At 37.7% G+C, this 15895-nt stretch overlaps 2 protein-coding genes across 2 annotated transcripts; one reads left to right on the forward strand and one right to left on the reverse strand.

Moving 5' to 3' along the window:
• Window positions 1–2622: 2622 nt before the first annotated feature.
• LOC108088288 (sideroflexin-2) lies at window positions 2623–9862 on the reverse strand. The gene is made up of 5 exons (XM_017186009.2): window positions 9661–9862; window positions 5355–5777; window positions 4532–4800; window positions 3486–4024; window positions 2623–3425 (listed from the first exon to the last, which is right to left on the reverse strand). Exons 2-5 carry the CDS (start codon window positions 5368–5370, stop codon window positions 3266–3268), a joined length of 984 nt encoding a protein of 327 aa, XP_017041498.1. The 5' UTR covers window positions 5371–5777; window positions 9661–9862; the 3' UTR covers window positions 2623–3265.
• LOC108088286 (UDP-glucosyltransferase 2) lies at window positions 6243–9664 on the forward strand. Its single transcript, XM_017186007.2, has 3 exons — window positions 6243–7059; window positions 7120–7528; window positions 7581–9664. Exons 1-3 carry the CDS (start codon window positions 6614–6616, stop codon window positions 8637–8639), a joined length of 1914 nt encoding a protein of 637 aa, XP_017041496.1. The 5' UTR covers window positions 6243–6613; the 3' UTR covers window positions 8640–9664.
• Window positions 9863–15895: the final 6033 nt, after the last annotated feature.

Here is a 15895-nt window from a genome sequence, read left to right on the forward strand (position 1 = left end):
GAGGAGGACATCGAAATCGGAGGAGAAGACGACGAGGCGGCTTAGGCGGCGGAGCCATTTCCATCTCCAACTCGGTTGTCGTACGCGACTCAACCGCTAATACATACGATACATATGAGCCGCTTATTGAATAGGGGTACCGATTCAAACTTTAAGGAATGTACAAAGTCTTGAGGAAATACCCAACGTACACATAATAATTAATACCACATAAATTAATGTTTAGTAAACTGCTAAGGTCAAAAGCAAACAAATCCAATGTTATCCACACGCAACCAACTACAACTATACAAAATGAAGGGAAAACTAAAATATATAAAATATATTTATATATACGCAGTGTACATGTTTGTATTTAACTCCTAAGCCAAGTCAAGAGAATAAATATACGGAAGCCGAAACAGAAATAAACAATTAATCTTTAATCAGTTTTTAGGCATATAGTTTTATTTTTAGTTTTAATTTTTACTAAAACTCGAATTCGTTTATAAATGTAAAAGTTGTTAGACGCGAAGAAGAAGCCCCCTAATATAAATATACCTTCCACATAATTACCGAATGCCAAGTCATATAAGTGTAAAGTGAACTAAAATACCGAATATCGAAGAATTTTTAAAATTGAAAAAAGAAAAACACTAAAACATGGAAAATAAAAAACAACCATTTGCACAAAACAAATAACCACACAAAAAACCTTTGCCAAAAGCAGAACATTTTCTATGGTTTTTTAAGGGTGGTCAGAGAAATATCGGCCATAAAAGTTAAGACATATTTTAGAAGTTTTGAGAACCTGTCTAGATTGTAGGACAAGCCGATTGATCACATACAATTATTTTCTACAATTGAAATGTTAAAGTTGGTGAACAGCCAGATGGAATGATATGAAAAGATTAATTTGTTATGTAATGGATACGAATAAAGTTGTATGTCAGCTGATTTCCAGTCAGGCAATGTTGGTACAAAATTTTATCAGGTGACGTTTCAAGAAACAAAATAAAACCAAACTAAATCTAAAGAATGGTTTTACACTTAAAACAAAAACAGAAAACAACCACAAAATAAATTCCCAGAAACTTTTTTGGAAAAATAAGGCTGTGCGCAATATGAAAACAATATATATAATTGTAGGGAAAGCAGAGATTTAATACAGAATTTGATAAAAAAAAGGTTGATATGGTAGATTGGATTGGTTAGTTGGATTTATAGGGAGGTGAACAACTTTCTTTAGCCCATGGCTAGATGTTGTTTCTAGCCAAAGCTCGACTGATTCGATTTGATAAAGATGGAAGGGATAGTGACGTGGTAAGTGAAGAGGTCAGAATATTCTAAATTTTAAAGCTCAGGAACTAAGTGCAACCCGAAATCGGTTGTGGGAGTGCAAAGAATGATGGTTTGGGGAATAGAAAACAATTCCATTTGGGGAAAGAGATCCCATTAAAGATGCGAGTGCTAGGTCCATAAAACTCATTCATCTAATCCATTCCATAGAAATGAAGTCCACTTTAAGGAGTTTTTATTGTACAGCAACCTGGAGCTCCGACACGGAGCTAGTTTTGATTAGAAAATGGCTTTATTTAAGCAAACGAATGAGTTTTGATAAGGCAGCTAAATACGGATTGAAGTTCCTGTAAAAAGGGGAAGCTTGCTAAGCTAACAGCTCTAGCCTATAAGATTTTTGCAGTGGTAGCCCATACGATTTTGAACGAGCTTTCCCAGATAAGCGCCAAAAAAACTGGGAAAATAACAAAGCATTAAAAAGTTTAAAATGCCAATTTAATGTTGAAAGCCTCAGTCAGTATAAAATAACGAACAACATGATTATTATCTATTAAACGGCATTGAACACGTTTTTTAAACCAAATACGAATAAAGAAAGCTCCCAAGAGCCCGTAAATATTTGTGCGTCAAACTTTTTGCCACCTAATAATTAAGATAACAGAAAATGTATAAACAAATGTTTGCTGATCCATGTGACAAATTCCAATTTTTTTAACAGCACAAGGCGATCCACTCTTTACAAGCGAATGCGAAATGCGAAATGGAATCGAAATTTGGCTGCCTGGCAGCGTATTTGTGGCTCATGCCCTCCAAAGTAGGCGTGGCATGTGCCCACTTGCTGAGATTATTTTTCTCCTTTGGTTTTTGTTAGCGTAAGATTAACAATTTTACATGTTGTACATCTGAGTGTTAAATTTTTCCATCGATGTTTAGCACCAAGATAAAGAAAAATTGAAGCGACAGTGCCAATAAAAAATAAACACACCTACAACCAAAAGAATTAAATATGAATAACGAAAAGCGATATTGTACCTTGAGAAAGTCTCAGAAACAAGATTTGTGGTGGTAGCAACCAACAAACACCCTGCTTCAAACAAACAGATCGATAAATAGTCGAACAATAAAGAAGACCCCTTCTCTCAACGTTTTAGGATGAATATTCTATAGCTACCTAGTTGTGTTTTGCACATTTTGTAAACTTTACAACACAATGAAAGAAAACCGAATATATTAATATTTAACAGCCCCGCAGCGTTATATATAACGATATATATACTTATACAGGATACGAAAACTTAACTAATAAAACCGTTTTTAAAACCCGTGAAAAAGTTGCAGTTTAAGTCTTGTGGTATTTTGTAAACATTTATTTCAAACAAGTGAGTAAATTAGTCCTAAAATCAAACACATAACGAGTTAGTAAGTCTAATGGCTCTAAAAAGCAGTTTTCGTTGAATTTATTTTTATTTTGAATAAATGTGTCTTGAGAAATATCGTCATTGTTCAATGTTCAGATCTTTTTATTGATACTTTTGGGGATTTTGATGTTATAAAAAGCAATTCACAATGATAAGAAAATGTCTAAAATAATATGAGCATTTTATCAGCTTTAGATTATTACTTTTAAATATAAACCTTTCGCATTACCAAACGACCTGAACACAGCTTAGAACACATTAAGTATTTGCCATGTTTAGCTTTCTGTTTTGGGCAATTTTGATCAAGTTTTATAACTGAAATTCAGTTAAAAAGGTGTTATTTTGAAATCAATCTTTTTAATTAAAATCATTTTTAAATAGTAAAAGTTTGAACATTAATTTTGAGTACAGTTGAGATTCTTTCTAGCTTAGCGACTACCACATATGACACGATACAAGGAACAACTGCACAACATTGCGCGATCTGATACAATAAATGCTACAAAAACATGACGAGAACGAAAACCACTAACACATTATTGTCTTCCCAAGCCAATATCCAGTTGATCTTACAGACCCTTGTTGAAGTAGACATGTTCGGGCACTTTGCCTTTAGTTTTCTTCTCGATCTCCTCATACAGTTCTGGCTCAAAGGTGCGCATGGTGGAGGTGTCCAGGGAGCATTGTTGCGGAAACAGTGCGCAGGCAGTGGGCACCATGAAGCACAGGCTAAAATTAATAAAAATTAAATTACTTTAAGAAATAGTTTAAGAGGAATGAGTTACTTACAAACAGCCAACCATGAGGGTCTGGAAGGGAGCGTTAATCCACTTGACGCGTCGGTAAGCAGGCAGTTTCTCCAGCCTCTCCATTATTAGTGGCAGCACCAGCATTCCCGGCGCCGCCATCGCGATCCTGGAGACAACCACCTCGCCAATTCCCTTGATGGCGGCCAACCTACTCTGGCCCACAATCTCTCCGTCCGCATTTTTCACCTCAATGCCATTAAGTATCTCATTCTGACGCATTAGCGGAATGTTGACAAAGTTGGCCGCCGCCACAGCCGCGAAGGGCACAAATCTTTGGAAAAGCGGACTAGCTTTCTTCGACCAATAGTTTTTGCATCCGATGGCGGCAATAAGAGCCGATGTCGTGGCCGATACATATGCCACGCCCAGCTGCGTAACACTGGTGGGCGAATTGGCATTGCGATTCGTGTAATTGACCACCGCATTGAAGGACTGATTGATGAACTGCCAGAGAACCACAGCCGGAACGGTGCGGTAGAAGGCCAGCATGCCGCCCGTGATTAACATGCCGCCGGGCACCTAATGGGGCAGAAACACAAAAGCATTTGGTTAAACTGTTCAACAAAATAAACAACAAGCACAACAATTATAAGGCATAAAGCAATATTAATTTTTTTCAGATATAACGAGTTGTAAGTATGTAGTAGTAAGGCATTAAATATTAAAAAAAATATTATTAACTTTTAGTAGAAAATGTAATAACTTGTATACTTTTTTTATATCCAGAAATCAAATCTTTTTTTTTTTTAATAATAGATAAAGATAATAGACAGATAAAATCTCATTTAAATGTTTTTACACTTAAGAGACTAAACAAATCTAGTTTTTATAACCTCAGTGGTATTTTTATAAATTTTAACCCCTGAAATCTCACTTAATCAGATAAAATCCCATTTAGTTTGAGATTCCTTGCTGTCTAGTCTTGTATTCGTGCTCCCCCAGTACTTTTGGCAAACTATTCACACTCGTCCGCAGCCGAGGATTCTATTTTCAGCACCCACGTGCCAAACACATCACGAGACTTGCCTGAAAACTCATTCGGCCGCAAAAGTTCTGCAGCTCGCCAGTATCCGGATGGAATGCGGAGTTGTACAGCTTCATGTTGTAGTACACTTCCTCCTGTTTCAACTGCGGCGATTGATCACCTTTCCGGTAGCGTTCCATCATGGCTTTGGCTTCGAGCAGACGCTCGCTGGAGACGATTACGGTCCGAGGATCCGTCATCCAGGCGAAATACTGGAAGCGCCCAGCAAAGGTGCTGAGATCGAACAGCGGCTTGTCCACATCAATAAGGGCTAAAAAAGTTGTCGGTTATTTAGTTGGGAAATTATTTATCTTTTGTGGTATCACAAAAATCCAAATTTGTATCCTAAGTTCGAAACACTCATGAAAACTTATTATTAAATCTGGTAGCGGTTAAGATTTTATTTTTGTTTGCGATAAAATTGAAAATAGAGCAGAGAACAAGAAAAGATTTTGTTTACTATATATTCGTAAAAACATTTAGAGGCTTAAGGTCAGACGTTTTTTATATTTTTTAAAAGTAGTGTCATTAAGTTAATCCCTTAAGCACCCCATAAAAAAAAGCGTTGGACAATTCAGACTACATATGTAGGTGACTAGACTCTTTTTTTAGTTTTAAATTTTAATCGCGTTTTCTTAACAATTAACAACAATCTTTAGCTTCGCTTTTTGGGATGCTAATTAGTTTCTCAATGAAATTATAATTTTAACAGCTAATGCCACTTATGTGTAAACACCAGAGTAGAAAAATTTTTAAGCTTTAGACCGAAATTAATTGGATTTTCGTTACACCACCGTTTTGGTTTGAGTTTTAATTGATTCTTACTTGATACTTGCGACATTTTGGCAGTTAACTTGCTTAGCCGTTTGTAATTGCGAGTGGCTTACGTAAGCAATAACTGTCAGCTGTTGCCGGTTTGTTGCGGCTTGTTGTTGTGGTTTGTGCTTTTGGCCGGATTCACCTTAGCTGTTTGCTTAGGGCCGAGTTAACAGCAAATGATTTTGTTTCAGTTTCAGCCACGCACCCGATCTGCCAGCTGTTCTTTTCACTTTTTCTGCTTAGTAATGCAGTTCAAATGGTTTTTTATGTATTGTTCTTGTCGTTTTTTGGCAATCTTCCAAATTGCAAAAAATATGTTGTTTGTTGTCGCCGTATATTTTCCCTTTTTCTTGTTTTCCTGTTCATCCGATTATACACGCCGCAATTACCCAATTTAGCACTACTTTTGTCGAGCAATTTAGCGAATGACTGGGAACGGAATCGCGAATAAATGCAAATTTCAAATTGTTTATAGCAATGGTAAAGAAGAAGAGAAGCGGAGGGGGTTGTTTGTAAGTTAGTGGGACCATGCGTTTTTAAGTGGGAAACACCACAGGCAAGCAGTTCAATTGGTGGCAGCGACGGGTACAATCAAGCAGTTAAAAAATATAGCTAGAACTCAAAAACAAATCCAAAACTGTTAAATTGTAATAGAAAAGTTTTTATACAATAAATCTGTTTGTGCATTAGTTTAGATAAAGACATAGACATATTTTCGATTTTGAAGTATCGGCTATACCTTGATTGACATTTATCCAAAGAGTTTGTTTCGCTTGTTATTCTTGCAAGTGGTCCTAAAAATATTGTAGAAGCAGTAGAATGTCGGGCACAAAAGTTTGCCTTAACCCCAGATCAGCATCACTGATTATCATTCTCACAGAACGCCGACACCGCCGCACAATCGCAAATATTTCATCCTATGGCATCACTGACGAGCGAACTGTTGTTGCTGCCGTTCTTTTCACTTTCGTTTACGTTTTATTTGGCAATTTGTGTGTTTTGTTAACACCTGTGATATTTCGCCATCGGTTCGTGGCAGCAAGATGATGAGAATCGGTGGAAAACCCAGGACCAGAAGCAGCAGATAATAATAGAAGCCCAACAGAGGCTCCGAGTGTGTGCCTGTGTGTCTGTTGTGCGTCTGTGGTTGTGTGTGTTTTTGCAAAAAACAAAACCGGAAAAGCCAAAAACTAACAGACACGAATGCGGATGCGGATGTAGTTGCGGATGTTAAGCTTAAAGCGAATATTATCCCCTAAAACAAAATGCAAATTCTGCAAGTGCTTTTGGCAACGCTGTTGTGTAGCTTCGTTTTAGGCGCCAACATCCTCGCAGTTTTTCCCAGTGTCTGGAAATCGCACTATCTCTTTGGCCGGAGATTGCTTCAAGAGCTGGTTGGAAGTCCGGCAAATTATTCAGTGACCTTGATCAGTCCACATGCCGCCCAGGAAAATGCGGATGAGGGAATTCCCAGGATCAGGGAGCTGCGAATCGAGGGACTCCGGGAGAACTGGCTCGATATGGGAATGAGTTTCGAGGCCGAGGAAATGCGATCGCAAAGCGTGATGGAGAGGTTCACTCGACTGATCTACGCAGGCACAACCAATGTTGACATCCTACTGTCCGATCTCCAAGTGCGAAAACTCCTGACAAGTGGTGAAAAATTCGATCTGCTCATAGTGGATTTGTTTCTAAGCGATGCTCTGTTAGGGTGAGTTCAAAAACCATCTTCGCCCAGTTGTAGTTCAATAATAAAAATCTTTTATTCTAGCTTGGCTTTCTACTATGGCATACCCACCGTCGCAATCAGTCCCACCGGCGCCAATTCCTGGCTGAATAACATGTTTGGCAACCCGCAGTCCTCTTCACTGGATCCTAGCAATTTCTTACCCTTCACGGAGAGAATGAACACAAGACAGAGGATTTTGAACTCCCTAATGAGCACTTTCGAGCGGTTGACCTACAACTTCTTCCACCTGATCTCCCAACAATCGGTGTACACCAATCACTTTGAAATGCTTGTTAAGGAACTTCCGCTTTATAAAGATCTGACGAAGAATCTGAGCCTGGCATTGATAAACTCGCATCCTGGATTACATTATTCACGCGCCTATTTGCCAAATATGGTGGAAGTGGGAGGACTGCACTTAAGCCCCTCAAATGAACTCCAATTGCCAAAGGTAAGTGGATAGCTATTGCGTATAACCAATCTCTAATTTTAACTTCTTTCAGCATCTTTTGTCGTTCATAGAGTCTGCTCCTAGTGGAGTTATCTATTTTAGTCTGGGAGCAGATGTGCAAACAGCTCAGCTGCCTCAGGAGAAGCTGTCCATTATTCTCGATGTCTTTGGCCACCTTACGGAGTTCCACTTTCTGCTGAAATGGGAAAGGGAGGACTTCACAGTGGAGCAAGAGCTGCCAGCGAACGTGATGATTGCAGATTGGTGGCCGCAACAAGCGATTCTAAGCCATCAGCAGGTCAAGATGTTCATAAGTAGCTGCGGACAGTTGAGCGTCTGGGAGTCAATAAATGGACTAAAGCCCATCCTTGCCATACCCATATTGGCCGAACAGGAAGTGATGGCCAAGCGTCTGCACCATCATGGAGTCTCTTTGACCGTTGGCTACGACTCCATTGCTTATGATTCCCTGCTCCACGGAGTAAGGCAACTTACCCTTAACACCAGCTATGTGGAGAAGATGAATCAACTCAAAGAGCGACTGATTAGCAGCGATTCGTCGCCAGCTGAAAAGGCAGTGCGGAAGATCCAGCTTATATTGGATTCTGGAGGAGCTGACTTCCTCAAGTCCCACGCGAATACTCTAAACTTTTGGAGAGCCGAGGGTGTAGATGTACTACTCATCATAACCCTGGGCATTTCCGGAATTTTAATCATTCCCTTCTTGGCCATTTGTATTGTTTTAAGAAAGTCCTACCACAGCCAAGCGGCGCAGGATCAACCAGCCTGCAGAAGCAACCTTAAAGTAGTTGGCAGGGTGCATAGCTATGGAGATCAGGGCAGTTGCAAGTCCCCCAAAGGATCGGAGCCTCTCAGGAGAACGCGTTCAGCCCAATCCTTGTCGGCTCGGTCCAGCTCATCGAGCATGAGTTCCACCACACCCACGAGCCTGTCAACAGCATCCACCACTCCGCTGGACCTGACTCCACCGCCTGCGATTCAACTGCTCGGACAGGTACCGCCATTGCAACTGTACGTGAATCAGCAGCGGATATACTCAAGCGTTCGCAGGACTTCACAGGAGGAGAACGCCGAACGAAGGTGCTCATAACAAAATTCCGCGAAGAAACCATTAACTTTAACTTAGCGTGGATCAAATGGAAAGGATGATAAACTTAATCCAATTTACATCACGATGGTAAGCTAAGAGTAGGTTATCAACTATATTGTGCAGTTTACTAGCTGGACTTAGCCTAAGCAGCAAAAGTAAATTCGGTGGTTGATGGTGCGGAACTAATCTTTGGGCATTCAAAAGACACATGATTTTACTTCGATCAAATACTAATTCAAATTATATTCATTTTCAAGCTGACCCTCTTTAAAGTTTTTTATTTTTATTTAATAAATATATTTTGAATTGAACTAATTCATTAATCCATTTAAACGCTTTTAGTTGTCCAATGAGTAGTTTCTTATCCAGTAATCCAGTGTCACAAAAAATGATCCACCTTAAACTTACTCTATATATATATATATATTCGGAAAATAGTAGTAAGTGTGATTTTTGTTAATACTTGTGAATGTGTAAAAGAAAATTGTGGTTTTTATATTTGGATAAGTCTTAAAGGTTATAAATTGTATATATTTTTTACTGTATTTGGATTTTACTATTTCTGTTTGAGCAAAAGTTTTGATTTTAATGGAAGATCATTTTTACCGAACGAAGTATAAGAATATATAAGGAATCAAATTTGTTTTGTGTTTCTGATATAGTCAGAGCTGTTTGCCGCAATCGCTTTCAATTAATACTTCAATTCAAAGACTGAACAACTACTTTCGTATACCCTTCAAAAGACAAAAATATGCTTAAAAAACAATAAATGCGGTTAAACTGCACAGTTAAGCTCAAGCATGCATCTAAATATTGAAAGTATGTGTATTTCCTAATGATTAATTTCAAACTGAAATTATCAACTCAAATGTTTTTATGGTAAACCAATTGGAGTAAAGTTTTTAACATGTGCGAAAACTTTTTGCAGTTTTCGTGTCGGTTTATTTTGTTTTGATTATTTAGACTAAGAATATTTTATAAAGCCATGTATGAATTGTTAAATAAAATATTAAATATTCACCAGATATGGTACTGTTTTTAAATTTATATTTCTCGCCAATCGGTCTTCCTATCTTATACAAAACCAGAGATTTTTAAATTTGCTTTATTTAAAAACAAAATTTGGATTCATAAAATTCGCGAAATTTCTTTTTTCTCGAAACATTTTAAAAGTAATTTTAGAAGAATTTTAGAACAATATGTTTTCTGACAGTAAAAACGAATATACTTTGTTATACACAATATTAAATATACTAAATGTTTAAACTACCTCGTTAAAATTGGAGATGATGATTTGTTTCCCATTTAATCTTTTTATACCCTTACAGAAATAAAGTATAGACCCCATAAAGTATATATATTCCTGATCATGATCACGATCTGAATCGAATTACGTCTAAACGTCTGTCCGTCTGTCCTCCTGTCCGTTTCTGCCCAAACTTGTCTCTCAGTTTTAAAGCTATCTTGCTGAAACTTTCCCAAAAGGTGTGTAGTTATTGTACGCAGTATATAAGTCGGAATGGGCCGGATCGGGCGACTATATAGGATAGCTCCCACAAAAGAGATTGAAATAAAAAATTCTAACGCCGTTGTTTTTGATTAGATCGACTTGATTTCTTCCAGATGGCGTTTTTTAGCCACTATTGAATTTCGGATAAAATTTTATCAAAATCGAATAACTCCACCATATAGCTGCCATACAAAAGATAAAAAAATATCTATATAAATAATAAAAAAAAATTATAACGTCGTTATTTTTTATCCCATGAGCATGATTTTCAACACATGAAGTTTTTTAATAAGCCTTGAATCGAGAAAAAAATTTAATTAAAATCCGACAACGTTATCATATAGCGGCCATAGGAAAGATCGAAAAATCTTTATAGAAATACGGGAAATAAAATTATAACATCGTTGTTTTTCATCAGTTTTTTTTGGAATATAGAGATTTCAAACTGCTTTTGAATTGCATATTGAATTTCATCAAAATCGGACAACTATATCATATAGCTGCCATACGATCAATAGTCGAAAATATGAAAAATTAAAAGAAAAATCATCATAGTTTCAATGTTGTTTAGCCCTTATGCATTTTGATCGACATATTTGATGACTGCAAGGGTATATCAGCTTCGGGTTGCCGACCTTTCTTGTTCTCCAGTTAAGGGGTTACATGGGTTTCCTGGGGTAAAAAACGGCCTTTTTTCAAAAATTTTTTTTGCATATAAAAAATGAAATATTTCAATGAAACTTTTTATTATTTAAAAGATACATATTTAATAAAGATTTTGTGAAATTTTCAAAAAAAAATATCAAAATGTCGGCCATTACGACGCCATTTCCGGCAGTCCCTCGGAAAAAAGGTGCCTCCGCGTTGTCAGCAGAACTTCTTTCAGGATCATCCAAAGTAAAAATAAAAAAAAACGTGTTTCAGTATAGACAATAAACTAGGTATTGGACGAAGGAAAAAAAAAAAAAATGAAAATTGGATTTTTGGCAGACGTTTTTACAAAAAAATGCAAATTTCGATGAAAATTTCTCGACATTTTTTTTTTTTTAAATAGTTGTAAATGAAAAAAAAAAAATCCTTCGTTCAATACCTTGTAAATGATATCTCGAATACTTGTGTAAAATTTCATTAAGATCGGTTGAGTAGTTCGCGAGAAATTTTGACAACCGACTTTGAAAACATAGTTTTGAGAAAAACGCGTTTAAAGTTTTAAGAGACAATAAAAGTGTTCTCAAGCGTCCACCTTCTCAAGGCTGTATCTCCGAGACTATTACTCGGATCAATTTGAAAATTTAGGACAATATTCTAGAAAGGTTATAGAATTTAATAAGATAAAAAAAAAAATCGATTTTTTGAAACCGTGAAACCCATGTAACCCCTTAAATTAGCATTCCTTTTGACTTTCAATTTGAATAGCTCGGCTTAAATAAAATTCGCGTTTGTAGGCTAATCACTTGTTGTTTCACGTCTTTGTTTGAACTTCCCTCGTATCGTGGGCAATTCTTAATTCTCTCAGTTGGCATAGAACAGTTAGCGTTAATTATGGTTTCATATGCCATCTCGGGGGCAAGGGGGCGTGTCTAATTAGTTGACTGCGTCGGGCTAATGTCGGCGTACTTTGATGTGCATGGCGGCGTATGCACTTCATTTAAGCCGAGTGCGGCTCAAGTGTCTCTGAGGATGTGCCGCGGATGTGGGTGCGACTGCGGATGCTCCGCGCGGAGCAGGATGGAAGGATGCCAGTTGTTGCAGCCAAGTCACCTGTTTGCATTCATCAGTCCGCACACGTAGACAAAGGGAAAACGAAAGCAGGTGAGTGGAAATTGGGGGCGGAATACGAGTGGATGTGCCCTGTGGGTGGCACTTTTTCACCTGGCTTCCCGCCTGGTTTCCCTGTTAATAAAACTGTATTTATGCACAACTGCCAAAGGTGAGGAGCTACTGAAGAACCCTGGGAGGAAAATAAGCACGGGGCTCGGTTTCCCCTTTTATGCGCATATTTTTGGTTAGACATTGGAAATTCGATATGTAAACCACAAGTGACAAGACGCGTTGGTATTCCCATGGCATAACTCCTTTAGTCTGAAGGTCTCTGGCTAATTCTGGGTGGGCTTGTTCTCCATCGAGAATTAAATGTCATGTTGTGGCCAAGACTTAAAGGTGGCTTTCCCTAGAAGAATCGTTCTTTTTGTTGTGTGTTTATTTTGGTATAGATGAAGATTAAATAACTGAACTAAAAAGTTCACGAGATGTTAGGAGTGGCTTGTAAAACATTATACATTTCGTTTTATATATTCTATAAATAATTTGTGGGTGTTAGCGACCTTTCCAAACACCAAATATTCTATTAATATATTTTAAAGTTTTATTTGCTCTAAGGAAGTAATAAAAGGTTTTTGGGTTTTGTATTATTTCACTATATCTCTGCACCCTTAAAGGTCGCACTTAAACCACATCTAAAGCGCATATCTTAAGTTGCAGGTCAACTTCTGCTCTTGGTCGCTGTCAGCTTACCAAACCGACAGTCCGATTTGGTGTCACATCAAAGCCACACTTGTCCAGGGACCAGAGGGCTGGTCTGGGAAGTCCCAGGAAGGGGGGAGCATAGTGGAGCGGAGTGGAGGCCATAGGCACGACCGCCAGTCGCGAGTGTCAACCGCAAGAAGAGCGCCGGAGTCAAGTGAAGACTTCTCGCATTGACAGGCGACCAGTGCAGTCGGCCACAACATGAGCTCATGAGAGGGGGGAGCGGAAGGTACACTGGAAGAAAATAAGGGGGGATGAAGAACGAACTCAGCAAACGAATTTCCCGACAAATCGGAAAGTACTGCCCACGTCCAGGCGTCTCGTTGGAGTGTTAAAGCAAAAGATTTTGTAATTACCTGAGTGTTGAGGGTGTTAAAAAAAATAAAATTAGTTGAACATCCAACTTTTACCAATAACTCTAGTTTATAAAAAATAGCGCATAAATTAAAAATTTTTAATTGATTCTTAGGGTAGTTATCCTTGATTGAACATGAGCAATTATAACCAAGTAAATCTGTAAGGATAAAATTTAAAAGCCCATCAGATGAGACGACTTCCTCTAGTATCTACAATTCTCAAAAGTTTATTGCTTGGGGCTTGAATTATAAAGAGCTACTGAATAATTGGATGAATTTAATATAACCTGATAGTTTTTTAAGAGCTTAAATTATTGTAATTTACTTTAATCTGAAAGCAAATGTTTTATGTATGACATGTTATAATTTGGACTCCTCTTACAATTTCACGTGAGATTTTCTGAAGAACAATAGGAAGTATTTTTTTTAGTGTACGGCAAGAATTTGACATTCCGAGGTCTCGGGTTACGGCCATGGGAACAGAAAGAGTTCGAATTGGTTTTGGCCGGCACAGGGGCTTCCCCTCCCCTCTTCGCCCCGCACCGCTATTACCCATTAGCGCTGCTGTCAGAGGTCCCATGGGGATCCATTGGGGAGGCACGGCATCAAAGGCCCCCATTGACAGAGCTGCCGAGTTGTTGTCATCATCTGTCCACGGGCGGCTCCTTTCAGCTCCTTTGAAGTCGGGGCTACAAAATTAATTGCATGCTACACAAATCCCTCCTTGGCCCATCTGGCAAACTAAAAACTAAAAACTCTAAATCAACAATCATCATAACTATAACTTTGTACTGGCCCAAAGGGAAAGGGACGGGGGTGAAGGGAGGGGAAGGGAGAGGGGGGCGTTCGTGCTGTCAACATGCTGCCAGTTGCTTTGCTCGCTTCATTCCCTCCCCCCGTATTTTCAACACTTTTGTTGTTGTTGTTGGGAACACACTTGACTCTTGCCACGCCAAATCCCACGCAGTACACACGAAAATAATACAGTTCGAAAATAATCTTACAGTTCACATTATTTATCTTTGGGCTCGATAGATTTGATTTTCTTATATAAGATAAAAAACAAATACTACAAATTGTTCAGCGTTAACTAAACAAATTGAAGGACAGGTTGTACTGATGTTTGGCATTTAGAACTGGATTTCACTTAGCTAACAAATCAGATTAAAAGGTACAATATAATAAAGAGAAATAAATATTTATATTATATCAATAAATAATAAAAATAATTTATTTATTTTTCAAGTTCTTCAATGTATGCCAAATACATGGAATATTTTTTGGCAGTGCCCAACAACACGAACATATGCAGTGCTCGTCATTCCTTCCACTCATGGAGTTTCCGGCTTTTGTGTGCATTTTGCACTCTGTTTCAATTTAATTACTTTCGAGTTACGCAACCAGGACACAGGACAAAGTTCCCCGGGATGTAAATGGAGCAGTAGCCGAATGATTTAGATGCGCTCACTCTCCGCTGCAGTCTTCAATTTAAAATTCATAATTCACAAATTAAATTAGATGTGAACGAAATCCTGAGTTGAAATCCTCGGCAAAGGATAACACAGTTGTTAAGGCGAAAGCCACCGCTTTCCAGGTTTCGTTTGCACAAATTTGCATTTATCGATTGGGGCAGACGACAGGTCCGAACGGAGGCTTTTTCAGATTTCTGTTCTTTGCTGTTGTTTTTTGGGTGACACACAAAAAATAACAACACAATTTGCATAAACGTCAACAGCAGCAGAAGGAAAAGAAACAAAATGCGGCAGCTGTTGCAGCAGCAAGGAAAAACAACATCAGAATAAGTAAGTAGGGGGTATATGGACAGGATAAATCGCCAGGGAGGATGGGAGTCCTGATTGCGAGGTTAAGACAAGGAATCCTGCTGTCAGTTTTATGAGCTGAATCAAAGTCCACAAATATCAAATGGTAAAAGTGAATTTCCGACCGCAAGCAAATATGGTTTTGACTCAATCGAGGGTATTCCGACTTAAAAGAATTAAAACAAAGATCAATACTTCCAGGTTAGCAACCAAAAACACCATTTAAATGTTAGAACAATGTTTTCAGTGGTTGTACAATAACAGCAGTATTCAAATAGTTACTTAGAACCTAATTTTTAGTTATTTGTTTTTCTTTTATTACATCTTTAATACATTTCGTATTTTAAAAATAATTTCATGTACGGATGGTAAATATAGCGCATTATACAGCTGGTCAACCCATTTTTTCATATTGTCTTCTTGTTTATATTTTGTAGAAGGGTACATTTCTTCTACGTTTTGTGAAGAACCACTTCTAAGCAAAAAGTGTTCCGCGCTGTCGTATGCAAAACGACGGTCTCGTTGAGGCGCCTGTTATTTAACAAGTAATATAAATCTGAATATGATATATGCCGAGATCTATCAAGTATGTTTGACTTACTGACCTTTTTTTCATTAGGTATAATTTAAATCGTACAAGCTAGAATTATAATAGATTTAAATTAAGGTTTTAAAATACTTTGATGCTTACAATTAATTTAATTATGTTTTGTAAGTTAGTAAAAATTAACTGATTTCTTAAAAACAAACAATATTATAACTATAACAATCCTAATACCTAATAAAAGGATTTTGGTTAGTACAAGATCCATTTATTAAATTTTGATGAAAAGATTTAATAATCCGTTTGCCATGTAAGTACAAAATGTATAATATATAATTAAAACACAGAGATGCACTCAGTTACGTAGTCATTTTTATTACTCCCTCACCAACTTGAAACAAGTATGTTTGCCTAATTTCCAAACTTTTCCAACCAGTCTCCTTATGGACTCTATTTGAATACCAAAAGTCCAATTTTGTTGACCAAAAACCCTTTCCCAG

This window comes from Drosophila ficusphila, unplaced genomic scaffold, assembly GCF_018152265.1.
Source record: "Drosophila ficusphila isolate 14025-0441.05 unplaced genomic scaffold, ASM1815226v1 contig_106, whole genome shotgun sequence".
Lineage (NCBI taxonomy): Eukaryota > Metazoa > Arthropoda > Insecta > Diptera > Drosophilidae > Drosophila > Drosophila ficusphila.